General features: G+C 41.1%; 1 protein-coding gene across 2 annotated transcripts in view; it reads right to left on the reverse strand.

The window, feature by feature from the left end:
* The window catches only part of LOC126262872 (DNA (cytosine-5)-methyltransferase 1-like), a 257,340-nt gene that overhangs the window by 215,267 nt on the left and 26,634 nt on the right, over window positions 1–15,439 (reverse strand). For both annotated transcript variants that reach the window (XM_049959738.1, XM_049959737.1), the window contains exon 4: window positions 12,427–12,595. In XM_049959738.1, coding sequence (XP_049815695.1) covers window positions 12,427–12,595 — 169 coding nt within the window. The remainder of the gene's footprint in view (window positions 1–12,426; window positions 12,596–15,439) is intronic.

Below are 15,439 nucleotides of genomic sequence, written 5' to 3' on the forward strand. Positions count from 1 at the left end.
CACATAATGCTCAATTTAAATCAATCATAACTCATAATAGATGACACCCTTCTGATCCCACCAAACAGAGAGCACTCTTTTCTTTCCAAAGTGATTTAATCTTGCAGGGGATGTCAATGGATTGCATCAATGCACCCATGATTTAGTACGCTTAGGATTCTCAAAATGGATCCACTTTTCATCACCTGTCACTATTCGATGGAGAACGACTTGCTTTTGTATTTGGCGAGCAGTATTTCACAAGTGGTCTTTCAATTCGCTTGCTGTCTTTCTTTCAGTTCATGCAGAACCCATTTTCCCACTTTCTGCATATTTCCCACATCTTTCAACCAAAGAGAAATGGCTTTCTGTATCACATTCAATTGTTCCACAAGTTCCTGTTCAGTTTGAGTAATATCTTCATCCAATAAGGCCTGCAATTTGTTGTCTACTAACTGTTTCAGTAGTTGCCCACACTCATCGTTAATCACATCAAAATCAGCACTTTTGAATTATTTGAACCACTCTAAACACTGTTTTCTCATGAGCATGTTCGCCAAAATCTTCAACAAGAATTCAATGTGATTCTGCAGTGGTTTTCTTCATATGATAACAGAAAACAAATGCTGTGCGAAAATCTTATTTCATAGGCACGAAACTAGACATGTTTAAGGGTTTGAAACAGATACCAATGTATGGAACTTTGGTTACTGTGTATTGACATTTGTCGTCAGCCACTATAGGAAGCAGATGGCATTGTAGACAGGGTCTCACAGGCCCTACACTGGCAGGTAGCACTGTCTCTTGGAAAATTCCGGTTTCATACCTCTACACCAGGTAGGTTTGAGGTTGTTCACATTAAAGGGACGTTACCAAGTACGCCCTCTCACCCTGAGTAAGTTCATTTCGATGGACTTTCCGTCACTGTATAAATGGATTAAGTAGCATCAAGACCAGGTGTAGTCATCAAGGGTATTAAGGAATGGCTACATAGTGGAGAGTTGGAGCCACCCTACTCACCTATGGAACACGTGTTGTGAAGTACACCAAAAGTTGATGGAAAGCCTCAGGTGGTGGTACCAAAGGAGCTAATTTCATACAGATTTAAATATTTTCCAGTAGGTGGACATTCTGGTTGTTTACGAACCTGGCAAAAAATTTGCAGCAAGTTTATTTGGAAAGGAATGGACAGAGACATTAAAGATACAGAAAGAAACTGTCAGATCTGTGTTAAAAGTATGCCAGCACAAAACACTAAGGTAGGTTTTCTGCCACAAGCGTGTCACCTTGCATCCCGGGTTGGCTAGAGGTTTAGTATGAAAGACTCGCTGGTTCGATCTCCATGCACAAGGTAAGCAGGCAACGCCTCATGTAGGGCAATGCTTGTGTGGAGCTCTAGTGGTAACATGGAGGCAGAAGGTTGTTGGCAATTGTGCTTCAGTGGGTTGTGCTGTGGGCCACCTTGAGGTGATTGTGCTGGCTTTCCCATTCCTTGAAGGGAGCCAGTGAGAGAAACAATATAAGGGCAATGGTATTTCACAGGACACCAACAATGGCTATTAACAAGAGCATCACTTATGTGAGCAGATTAAGTCTCAGCTGCAGCTGTGTGCCATTTAATACCACAATATCTTTAAGATGGTTGGTAGCAATGTGCACAACCTTCCTCCTGCTTGCAGTCCCCCCTCACATGACCACTTCACCTTATGCACAGATCATGCCACACCTCTCCAACTAATACCATGTAAGAGTTGGTGTAAAGTCTCTAGAAGTTGAGCAACAGTACACAGGTAATCAAGGTATGACTAGATAATTATATAAGCTAAGGAGGGCCAGAATATGTTAATCTTCATTGATTACCCTATGGGGGGGGGGGGGGGGGTGCAAACCTGGAAAACGTACCGTATCTAGATTTTCTTGGACAATCTGAAGGCTGCAGCTACTATGGGCAATTGGGAGAACAACTGCAGGATGCAACATGGTTAAAATTTGTGTACACGATATGGGCCTGCCTCAAACAGACAGAGCAGTGGAGCTGTCAGGTCACAGTAACTCCCACCTTCAGGGCCACAGTGATTATGACATTATCACTCAGATCAGATTTCCTGGATGCACATCACAGAACAATTCACTTAAAGTGGCACTTTGTGGAAATATTTCGCTCCCATGAGCACCTCCTCTAGATGCAACAAACTTATGCAAGATGATGTAAAAAGCACAAAACACACAGAGGTAGTGAAGAATTTCATGTGGCACAATGCTTGGTACATCACAGTGTGTCAACACTCGGAAGAAATGACAAATTTAGTGTGACTTTAGTCATTGTGGATAATTTTAGTGAAGTGAAAGCTGAAGTAACTCAATAGTAACTGGTTACAAGCCTGCAGGTATTAAATAAAAATGAAACAGAGAAAGTTCACGGGGCCCTCTGGCTTTCAGAGCTGCCATACAGCTGCACTGAGGGCAGAAGTACCAACAGTTGCTGCCTAACAGGGGAATGTGTGACTCATTATGTAGGTAGTGCTGGTTTAGAAACAGAGTTTATGAACAGTCAAGTGTCAGGAAACACAGCGTTCACATTTCAAATATTTGGTACTACCAATTGAGATAACACAGTAATGTATTTGAGAATAAATTATTTTACATTTTCTCTTAATACCTTTCTTAACAGCAAAATATGTTAACCAAGGTACAATAAAAGGAAGTAAAAAAAAAAAAAAATGATCATGAATCAAACAAATTAAAGCTGGAGGAAAAGTAACATAGAAGACTTGCAAAATTATTTGTGGAATTTATGTAAGAGACAAAAAATTCATAAAAATGGACCAAAGCTGTAGTTTACCGGTTTGACAAGAAAGGACCCTCATGTACAAAATATCCATTAAAATTATCACTGACTGCCTGGAAAAACCACTGGATTTCAATTAGAAAAAGGAATAAGGTTGCATTAGAACTGAGCCACTCTCAGGTTGTTGACAAAACTACAGACTGAAGCAATCAGAATGAATTACGACACTGTCTAGGTACCAAAGATTTTTGAGACAGCTTTTCGCTTAGCACAGATTTTCTTGAAACTAATAGCCCTTGAAAAAATATGGCACTTATTCATCTAATATTAGTGTAGTGAAGAACATACATGTCCATGAAAAAGCTTTCATTAGAGTACCCACATGTTTGTTGTTGTTGTTGTTGTTGTTGTTGTTGTGGTCTTCAGTCTTGAGACTGGTTTGATGCAGCTCCTACTCCGAATTTTTCTTTTGTTTCCTTTACTGCTTGCTCAATATACAGATTGAATAACATCGGGGAGAGGCTACAACCCTGTCTCACTCCTTTCCCAACCACTGCTTCCCTTTCATGCCCCTCGACTCTTATAACTGCCATCTGGTTTCTGTACAAATTGTAAAAAGCCTTTCGCTCCCTGTATTTTACCCCTGCCACCTTCAGAATTTGAAAGAGAGTATTCCAGTTAACGTTGTCAAAAGCTTTCTCTAAGCCTACAAACGCTAGAAACGTAGGTTTGCCTTTCCTTAATCTTTCTTCTAAGATAAGTCGTAAGGTTAGTATTGCCTCACATGTTCCAACATTTCTACGGAATACAAACTGATCTTCCCCGAGGTCTGCTTCTACCAGTTTTTCCATTCGTCTGTAAAGAATTCGCGTTAGTATTTTGCAGCTGTGACTTATTAAACTGATAGTTCGGTAATTTTCACATCTGTCAACACCTGCTTTCTTTGGGATTGGAATTATTATATTCTTCTTGAAGTCTGTGGGTATTTCGCCTGTCTCATACATCTTGCTCACCAGATGGTAGAGTTTTGTCATGACTGGCTCTCCCAAGGCCATCAGTAGTTCTAATGGAACGTTGTCTACTCCCGGGGCCTTGTTTCGACTCAGGTCTTTCAGTGCTCTGTCAAACTCTTTACTTTTTGAAAAGCACCGAGTTGTTAATTCACAGATGTGAAATGCGTATTGAAATAAAGGGTGATTATGTTGAAAATTGATTCATTGTTTTATCCACTGAACCCCATCTGTATCTTTTGTATGACAAATAAGGCTCATATCTCCATCACACTTTGGACACTTTCCATGAATGGCTACAAAACCGTGCAAGCTACACCAGTGAACTGCATTCGTCTTCCAAAAGGACAAGATCCCTGTAAAAAATTCTTTTGGAGGCTATAACTGAAAACACAAAGGAGTAAAATCGAACTGTCCACTCAAAAGAGGCTCAACTCATCTGTTTTAGTATTTCCCATTGGTTCCTTATAAGAACACCAAGTGCAACTTTAATAATTATGGTGATTACAGACAAACTCGGGCCAGAAAATTAAAACGTAATATCTCTTAAAATAAATACACCTTCGTAAATTTTTTCTTTAGGTTAATATAATAGAGGGAAACATTCCACGTGGGAAAAATATATCTAAAAACAAAGATGATGTGACTTACCGAACGAAAACGCTGGCAGGTCGATAGACACACAAACAAACACAAACACACACACAAAATTCAAGCTTTCGCAACAAGAGACAAGTTACGAGGCAAGCACAATGTACATGAGGCAACAGTTTGTTGTGAAAGCTTGAATTTTGTGTGTGTGTTTGTGTTTGTTTGTGTGTCTATCGACCTGCCAGCGCTTTCATTCGGTAAGTCACATCATCTTTGTCTTCTTTAGGTTAGGATGAAAAAACCTCCTTTAAGCAAACCGACCCCTTTCCATGTGGTTAGATCAAAAGAATCTGTGCACAGAAATAACTATTAACAGAACTTACACTAGTATCTATTTATCACTGCCACTACTCTTTCAGGCAGAGAGACATCACTCTTACATATACCTTGGACTATGCTACATGTCAAACAACATAACCCGTTTCTAGCTTTCACATTTATTTGCTTCGCCAACTCACAACCAATATTTGGGCCCCCTCCCAACCTAACCTAAACCTCTGGCTATACTACAGGTCAATCTCTCAACACAATCAATTTTTGCTTTCACATTTGTTGGCGTCACCGATTCACAATCAAACAGTCACATTCCCACCTAATCTAGATATTGCTAGGCTACAGGTAATAATAAAAAACACAAAAATTCTGTAACAGCAAAAACTAAAGAAAGTTTCATCCACACAATGTACGTAATTCATCTCTGATCACAACCAAAATTAACTGTTATATACTATTTACTTCCAATCATAATGTTATGAAACTACAATATCTGGGTGATTTCATCTCAAATCATACAGGTTGAGAGTGAATGTGTCACTCACTATTTCAAAGTTTGCTGAAAAAAATGTATGTTTAAGTTCCACATGATACCTCACCAAAACTAAAATATTTTGATTTTCTGATGATTTGTTAAAACACTACAGACCTCTCGAAATGATTGTGAAAATCTTGTAACATAAAGGGAAAATTGAAAAATTGTTATAAAGAAACCGAAAGAGAGAGAGATCTGAATGTGTTTTCAATAAATACTTTTTTCCCAATACTATGAGACATGATTAATACATAAACACTTCTGAGCTTTTTTCCCAGTTTTTTGTAAAAATAAACTATGTGAATTTGTGACTTTTTTTGTGAGTTTCAAAATTATGTTTTGAAAATATGAATAGTCACAGGATGTGAACTGTCTTGAGAAATGATAAAGTGGAAGGAGTGCTAACTGTCAGCTATGACATCAATGCATGAAACTTTTAAACTGTCAAAACATTTGTGCATAAAGATGAAAGAATCTGAAATTTTTTGGTTATTTAGAAATTATTTTCTCCAAAAACTCCATTCGACATGTTCTAAAATTTCATGGCACATTAGTTGGTATTGTACTTAGGGAATGTACAATCAGAGTGACAACACTTGTCTGTACAAAACGTGAGAAAGTTTTAGGTAGACCTAGCTCTACTCTCGAGGTCAAAAAAAAATCATGGACACCTTAATATTTAAACTGAGTGCTGATTATAAGTAAATATCATGCAAAACTGGTATTTCTGAATCAAAATAATTACTTTACAACATTAAGAATGAGTGGGAAAACAATTCATAATTTTGTTCAAAAGAATTTTATAACAAAAATGAAATGGATGGAATATCTATACCCGGTTTCCTTTTTATGATATTATTCACAAATTATTATTGTCTTCCGTCATTATTTTAGTTCTTCACGACTTTCCATGAATCAAAGTTGCTTACAATGTAACAATCAACACTGTTCTGTTGAAAAGAGTTCATCTGTTTTTCTTTTTTTCCACCTGCATCTCACTGAACTTGTATAGCCGAGCTGAATTTACACACGGACAAGAATGATCCAATAAGAGCAGTAATTGGGAAATGGGAACTGCACACTTATCTTTTAATGATGGCCATTTGAAAGCATTAGCAGGGCCACGATGTGTCATAAAGGAGGCAGTTATACCTTGCAGCTCATGAGAGACTTATTAACTGTCCTACCCACCAGTGATTGTCATACACACAAGAAATTAAATGGCTTGATCAAATTCCTAATGCAGGCTGCTGCTCTCTTTTTTAAACGGAATTTCCTTAATGTACTTTCATTTAGAATTAAAGAGTTTCAACGGAATTTCCTTAATGTACTTTCATTTAGAATTAAAGAGTTTCAAAGGCCTCACACTTGAAGTTCCCATCTCTGGCTGCAACCCTTCTTTCCATCAGTCCCTATACCAGTTCCAAACTGAACAATCCATTGCCCTCATCCACCTAATCCTTCACCTACACATCAACTCAGCCGATGAACACACCCGTCAACTCCTATCCCTAATCAAAGTCCTCAATCCTTTCTCTCCCACATCCACACCGGCTGTTCAGAGCATCCTCCTACAGGCCAACCGTAAATTAGAACAGCAGGCCACCCTCCACCTCAAAAAAAACTATCCAATCTCCTGGTTTCCCACCTCCGGAAAGGCAACTCACTCACCCTTCACAACCTTTCCAGCAAACCTCAACCTCCTCTCATTGCACACAAACCCAGTCTCTCCCATCTACTCAATCTCCCACTTCCATCTCCACTCCCTCCAAAACCTCAAAATTCCAATCAACACAATCTGGAACCACAACACCCTAATTCAGTAGTTAACCTTTCCTCCAAACCTCTCTCCCAATCCGAAACCTCTGTCCTATCCAAAGGCCTCACCTTCAGCCCCACTCCCAGATTCAACCAAACAGCCCTCGTTGGGCTTGCGGAGTATGAATGTAGATGTAGATGTAGATGTAGATTTACTGTCCTACACTCGTACTCTCTGCTGGAAATTTCACTTTGCCACGAAGAAAAATGATCCTAATCCTACTCCTAATGATCCAACTCCCCAAGACACCATCCAAATTGAACCCTGCCTGGAACAGTTCCGTCCTCTGTCGCAGCGGGACCCACCTCCTCTTCCTCAAAATCACCCTCTCCAAACCTTCCAGGAATTTCTGACTTCCAGCCTTGCATCTCAATCCTTCTTAAAAAACCTTAATCCTACTCCCAACACCACCACTGCTGAAGCCCAGGCTATCCGTGATCTTAAGGCTGACCGATCCATCGTCATTCTTCCGGCAGACAAGCGTTCCACGACCGTGGTACTTGATCGTCGGGAGTATGTGGCTGAGGGACTGCGTCAGCTTTCAGACAACACCACATACAAAGTTTGCCAAGGTAACCCCATTCCCGATGTCCAGGCGGAGCTTCAAGGAATCCTCAGAACCTTAGGCCCCCTGCAAAACCTTTCACCTGACTCCATCAACCTCCTGACCCCACCAACACCCCGCACCCCTACCTTCTACCTAAAATCCACAAACCCAATCATCCCGGCCGCCCCATGGTAGCTGGTTACCAAGCCCCCACAGAACGTATCTCTGCCTACGTAGATCAACACCTTCAACCCATTACATGCAGTCTCCCATCCTTCATCAAAAGACACCAACCACTTTCTCGAACGCCTGGAATCCTTACCCAATCTGTTACCCCCGGAAACCATCCTTGTAACCATTGATGCCACTTCCTTATACACAAATATTCCGCACGTCCAGGGCCTTGCTGCGATGGAGCATTTCCTTTCACGCCGATCACCTGCCACCCTACCAAAAACCTCTTTCCTCATCACCTTAGCCAGCTTCATCCTGACCCACAACTTCTTCACTTTTGAAGGCCAGACATACCAACAATTAAAGGGAACAGCCATTGGTACCAGGATGGCCCCCTCATACGCCAACCTATTCATGGGTCGCTTAGAGGAAGCCTTCTTGGTTACCCAGGCCTGCCAACCCAAAGTTTGGTACAGATTTATTGATGACATCTTCATAATCTGGACTCACAGTGAAGAAGAACTCCAGAATTTCCTCTCCAACCTCAACTCCTTTGGTTCCATCACATTCACCTGGTCCTACTCCAAATCCCATGCCACTTTCCTTGACGTTGACCTCCACCTGTCCAATAGCCAGCTTCAGACGTCCGTCCACATCAAACCCACCAACAAGCAACAGTACCTCCATTACGACAGCTGCCACCCATTCCACATCAAACGGTCCCTTCCCTACAGCCTAGGTCTTCGTGGCAAACGAATCTGCTCCAGTCCGGAATCCCTGAAGCATTACACCAACAACTAGACAACAGCTTTTGCATCCCGAAACTACCCTCCCGACCTGGTACAGAAGCAAATAACCAGAGCCACTTCCTCATCCTCTCAAACCCAGAACCTCCCACAGAAGAACCACAAAAGTGCCCCACTTGTGACAGATTCTGACAGATTCTGAATGTGGCTCTCCAGCAGGGATACGACTTCCTCAAATCCTGCCCTGAAATGAGATCCATCCTTCATGAAATCCTCCCCACTCCACCAGGAGTGTCTTTCCGCCGTCCACCTAACCTTCGTAACCTGTTAGTTCATCCCTATGAAATCCCCAAACCACCTTCCCTACCCTCTGGCTCCTACCCTTGTAACCGCCCCCGGTGTAAAACCTGTCCCATGCACCCTCCCACCACCACCTACTCCAGTCCTGTAACCCGGAAGGTGTACACGATCAAAGGCGGAGCCACATGTGAAAGCACCCACGTGATTTACCAACTGACCTGCCTACACTGTGATGCATTCTATGTGGGAATGACCAGCAACAAACTGTCCATTCGCATGAATGGACACAGGCAGACAGTGTTTGTTGGTAATGAGGATCACCCTGTGGCTAAACATGCCTTGGTGCACAGCCAGCACATCTTGGCACAGTGTTACACCGTCCGGGTTATCTGGATACTTCCCACCAACACCAACCTATCCGAACTCCGGAGATGGGAACTTGCTCTTCAATATATCCTCTCTTCCCGTTACCCACCAGGCCTCAATCTCCGCTAATTTCAAGTTGCCGCCACTCATACCTCACCTGTCATTCAACATCATCTATGCCTCTTCACTTCCGCCTCGACTGACATCTTTGCCCAAACTCTTTGTCTTTAAATATGTCTGCTTGTGTCTGTATATGTGTGGATGGATATGTGTGTGTGTGCGCGAGTGTATACCCGTCCTTTTTTTCCCCCTACGGTAAGACTTTCCGCTCCCGGGATTGGAATGACTCCTTACCCTCTCCCTTAAAACCCACATCCTCTCGTCTTTCCCTCTCCTTCCCTCTTTCCTGATGAGGCAACAGTTTGTTGCGAAAGCTTGAATTTTGTGTGTGTGTGTTTGTGTTTGTTTGTGTGTCTATCGACCTGCCAGCGCTTTCGTTCGGTAAGTCACATCATCCTTGTTTTTAGATATATTTGTTACTAATGTTGATATGGTGTATACAAATTCAGCAGCATCTCTTACAGAATCAACAGCTTCAAGCTGGAGATTTAATCTTGTTGGAAAATGTTTACAGATACCTCCTATACCATCACATGCACTTTTTCCATGACCAGTTGCTGATTTTACTTCTGCTATGGCCTGTCTCTGAATCATTCGGAGATGATGGTGAGCCATTCCTTTCGTGACCCAATGCCTAACCTCTGTAACAAACTTCTCTGGTTCTACTATCTTCTTCACCAACTCTCTTCCCTCTCACAATGCATAGGTTATGTTACTGTCAGTATCCTGAAAGTGTAATGCTTTAATAGTAGTCACTTCAGCACCAGGACACATTGAACACTCCTACAACCAACTTTTGTCTAGCAGGTCTTGACATACACTAAAGCATCAGGTATATCTCTTGTGGACTTCTTTCCTATGACACTGCTTATGGCAAAACAAAAGTTTCAATTTAGTGCAGTAAATACATGTGCATACTTCTTTCACTGGCTGGCATTTTACCATTTGGCCGTAAGGAGTAGAATGTGTGAGACCAATTTTTAAATTCTCCTTTTTCATTAGGATATATGTTTCTCTTATTGATCTTGTCATATATATTTTTACCTTTTTAACTTTTTCACCATTTTCACTAACAGGGAGAACATCAGCCTGGTGAGGACTTCACCTACTGCAATCTTTGTGATCACTTAGGTAATATTCCAGAACAACAGTAAGTGTATCACCTTACAACAGATGCCCACAGTAAGAATCTGGGCATGCTCAAATACCTTTCTCATTCCTCATTTTACAAGCTTTTGAAATCAAATAATGTGAGGAAGTGGGTACATATTTCTGTATCTGCTGCTTGGAGTAGCAAAGTGGTGTCAGTGTCAGTAACTGGACTTTCTCTCACCCCCAGGAATATAAACATGTGCACTGTCTTCTTAAGTTTCACATTCAGGTGATGGTGATTATTGAGGTGCATTGTCACTAAATTTCTTCTTGTAGTGAGTGTAGCAATTCATGCACAACGGCTGTGATGCTAATACCATTACTTGAGGCCCAAGATATTTCTGCAATACCTCTAACAGATTTCCAACAACTGTGAAATGTTTTTCACTTTTCTTAAACACCACCTCCTCGTGTCTTTTTCACAGTCCACACATCTCACTGATATTGTATCTAACAAAAAGTTCACAGCAAACACAAAACTCGACGCAGAATGCTTTATGTGCAAGTTCTCACTCGTTTGTTATAAACGGAGGAGTGCTGGGAACAGTGCTGCCCACATGCATATTTTACACTAGAAATTCAGTGAAGCGAAATATGCAGAATTTTCAAAAAATTTTAACAGTTTACACAGAAAAATATTGCCCACTGTGCTTGCACTGTCTACTAACTAACATTAACCAAACAATATTTGGTAAAAGTTTCTGGATGGAGTTTTGCGAGTAAATTCGCAAAAACTCGAAAAAATGCTATCTATTTTTATACATTTTTAGTAATAAATATTTACATAATACAGATAGCTGAAGCACAGAAGATACTGTTTATAATTACATCAGTAGTATCTGGTACTATGAGAAAAGAGATAGCATCCTGTTACTTTCCAAATAAGAAAGAAAAAAAAAAATTTAAGAGGAAAAATTAATTTAAATTTTGTATTATCATCTTAAATTTGCAAGTTAAAGGAAGTCCATAAGTGTGCAGGTGTCAACTAAATTTCAACACACTAAGAGGGAGCTTTAAATCCAAAACATCTCCCCAGGTCTACAGTACTTTTGGTTTGTTAGTTGTTGTTAGCAAGGTAGGCCTGAAAAATTACTTATTATAATCAACATTATGGAAAGAAAACAGCACAAATTAACAATGAAATCACAGAACTAATTTATTTGTTGTTGGGTTTAGGTCAGTTTACAAATAAACAGAAAAGTAATAATGGCATGGAATATTTTTGAGAAACAAAACTATTTTTTTTTTAATGGCACTTCTAGTACACAGGAACCGGAAAAGTTTATTATGTACTACCAATTCAAAATTGTTGTCATAATACCTGGACTTCCAGTGTGGAAATCTTTAAAAAACTGATGACTGCTTCACATGAAGTGGATAGATGCATGTTAGAAATCACCATAAAGAATTGAAAAACAAACTGATCAGCAAACAAACAAGAAAGGCATTTATAATTATGACTGCAATGAAAGGAAATTTAGGTCAGCAAGTCATTTGGCATGGATGGTTCATGACCCAAGGAAATTCACTGAATTCCAAATACAAGAAAAGATGGACAATACATTCCAATGGCTGGTGATTACATAAAAGATGCAGAAGCAAAATGGATGATACAGTTGAAGACCATTATTCATGGAGAATGGCAGTACATGTTGAATGACTAACAAGTATGATTGATGATAAATTAATATGATTATGTATACTCAACTTCAGCTGAAATCGTAAAAATTTTCTTCAAGAATGTATTAGAAAGTGTATTGGAATTTGAGGAAAATGATTTGTACCTGGAAATCTGGCAGTAGACTTTGTAATTAATAATAAAGTACTGCAGAATATTTTGAAGTTGTCTGCCATCAGCAACTTCAATGCATCTACAGGAAAGCAGGTAACACTATAGTTATTGCTACTATTCATATAAAATTCCAGCATCCTAAACACAGTAAACTGATAAATCAATTTGTCTTACTCTTTTTCACTTGGCTCACATTCTGCTAGTCTTGGTTTCTTTTCCTGTGGGTGTGGTGCTGAACTTCCTTCAGAATCAACAGATACCTCTTTTTTCACACCAGAAGTATCAACAGATGTTGTTGAACTTTCACCATTTTCCATTTCATGTTTGTTCAATGAAGAGCAACCTTTAATAGAACAAAAATTATTACTTCACTCTTTACCCAAACAACAACAAAAACAAATCCCCCCCCCCCAATCTCTCTCTCTCTCTCTCTCTCTCTCTCTCTCTCTCTCTCTCTCTCACACACACACACACACACACACACACGGCTGCCATCATCTCCGGCAGCTCGGACCAGAATGCAGCTGTCACATTAAATGAACGCAGCATTCTAGAGTGAGGTGGGGAAGGGGGAGGGATAACAGGGTACAGGTGGGGGGAGGAAAGAGCACTGTCTGACAAAGCGTGCAGGGACTGGATGGATGCATGACAAGATTGCCAGGTGCAGCTTTGGGAGGCTGTGAGGAAGGAGGAGAGTGGAAAACGGGAAGGGTGGGAAAGGGTAAAGATGGGTGCATGCATTAGCAGAGGGCAGAATACAATGAGGGTAAGGGTATGTGAACAAGAAAGTGGTGATAGGACAGAGTGGGCACAAACTGTTGAGTTCAGAGTATGCGGACAGTAGGTTACCGTAGGCTGAGGCCACGATAATTTCAGGGGTGGAGAATGTGTTGTAAGGATAGCTCCCATCTGTGCAGATCGGAAAAGCTGGTGGTGGAGGGAAGCATCCAGAGGGACCCTGGTTGTAATACAACCACTGAAATCAAGCATGTTACCATAGTATGGTCTATCATGCTCTCTGCCACAGCTTGGCAGTGACCGTTCATCCTGGTCAATAGCTGGTCGGTAGTCATATCAATATAAACATGGATCCAGTTCTGAAATGCTGATGGGATTGTTTGTCTGTATGTGTGTTTTTTTTTTTTTTAAGGATGGAGGGGGGAGGGAAAGGACCAAACTACAAGGTCATCGGTCCCTTGATCCCTGTAAAATAATTACACAAGGGAAGGAAGAAAAGAAAGGAGACGTACAGCACAATAACAGGAGAAAGGAAGAACCAGAAGAGGAACAGAAGGACAACCAACACTACTATGGGCAAAACAGGAAAAGGAAACCACAGGCAGAAGCAAGGAACATGTAGAAGGGGAAAAACAAGAGAGCAGATGACCGTGACTGGCCGACTACGAGAATAAAAAGGAAAAACCAGCCACTCTGCGACAATTAAAACATCCACCCTAAATCATTAGAGAGCAGAACACAAAGGGACAAAGGACATGAGCTAAAATTTATATAGAATGATAAAACCCACCATCATGTATAAAACCTAAAACTAAATTAGCTGATGAGGCGTTGTCAGCTAAAATTAAAGGCAACGAGTCCGGTAACTGAAAAGTCCGTCCCAGGGCAGCCAAAAAAGGACAGCTCACCAAGATATGGGCCACTCTCAGCCACGTGCTGCACCGACACTGAGGTGGGTCATCACGGCACAGGAGGTAGCCGTGTGTCACCCAGGCATCTCCAATGCGGAGCCGGCAGAGAACCACAGAGTCCCTGCGAGAGGCCTCTGTGGAGGTTTTCCCCACATTCGTAGTCTCCTTAATGGCATGCATTTTGTTGTGTATACTGAGGTTATAACATTCTGTCTCCCAAAGCCGCAAAACCTTGCGGCGTAGTACTGAATGCAGGTCAGTTGCAGAGAAGCCAATCTCCATAAGCGGTGTTTCCTCGTAGCCTGCTGTCAAGTTTGTTGCCTGGGAATCCGACGTGACCTGGGGTCCAGACAAACACCACTGAACGACTGGACCGTTCCAGGGCATAGGTGGACTCTTGGATGGTTGCTACCAAAGGATGAGGCTAGCACTGGTCAATATCTTTTAGGCTGCTCAAGGAGTCAGCACACAGAAGAAACGACTCCCCAGGGCATGAACAGATGTGCTCAAGAGCACGAGATACAGCCACCAGCTCGGCCGTGAAAACACTGCAGCCATCAGGCAAGGGGGAGTTGTAGGCACAGAAGGAAATAATTTTTGAATCTTATTTCAGGAAGAAAGAAATTAATGTTTTGGATAACACCACCCTGGTGCAGAAGATCTGTCCAATGAGAAACATTGAAACAGTAGTCAACAGGACACACAGACACAAGAAGTACAACAATTTAATCACAACTTTTGCAATTGAGAGGATTGTCTTGCACTACAATTTTATCCTGTTAATCACTGCACTACCGCACTGTCCCACTTTCAGATGAGATTTAATTTAAGCAGAAATAAAATAACACGAATTGTCAATTAGCTGGGTCACTACAAATCAAACAAAGCATCATGATATATACAAAGATGTGTCCTAAGTATTAACACTGTGAAAATCAGGAGATACGACACAGTCAAATGATCAGTTTTACTGACAATGGATGTTATCCCTCAAGCCCAGCAAACATGCATTCCGATTTCCACACCACCAAGTACCTTCAAGGTGATACTGCTTTCCCTGTCACTGTAAATGTTGAAAAAACTTGTGAATACTCTGGAATGGTTCCTCCTCTTCTAACCAATGCGAGTTAGGTAATGAGGAACTATGTCCCATGTCACATCTGCTGTAGTGGTATCACAGCCTTACAGAGCTTGGCATCAAATAAAGAAAAGCAGCTTTAAATAAACAGCACATAATCAGGTACAGTGGTGTGGTCATCCCCTCTCTCTTTTCTTTGGACGGGAGGAGGGGGGGGGGGGTGGTCGTCGTTATCATCAGTAACCATTTAACGTACTGAGCAAGCTTAGCAAAATTCCTCATATACAACTGCCATTAATTATAAAACATCTTTTCACAATTAATTATAAAACATATTCTCATAGGTCGTAACTAAGTACAGGTTTACTTTTAAAAGAAGGGGGGTGGGGGGCAGGCAAGTCAACGACCTTCAATAAACATTCGTAACAAACGACATGATTTCAGTGGGGTTGATCATGTG

This window comes from Schistocerca nitens, chromosome 6 (assembly GCF_023898315.1).
Source record: "Schistocerca nitens isolate TAMUIC-IGC-003100 chromosome 6, iqSchNite1.1, whole genome shotgun sequence".
NCBI classification, from domain to species: domain Eukaryota; kingdom Metazoa; phylum Arthropoda; class Insecta; order Orthoptera; family Acrididae; genus Schistocerca; species Schistocerca nitens.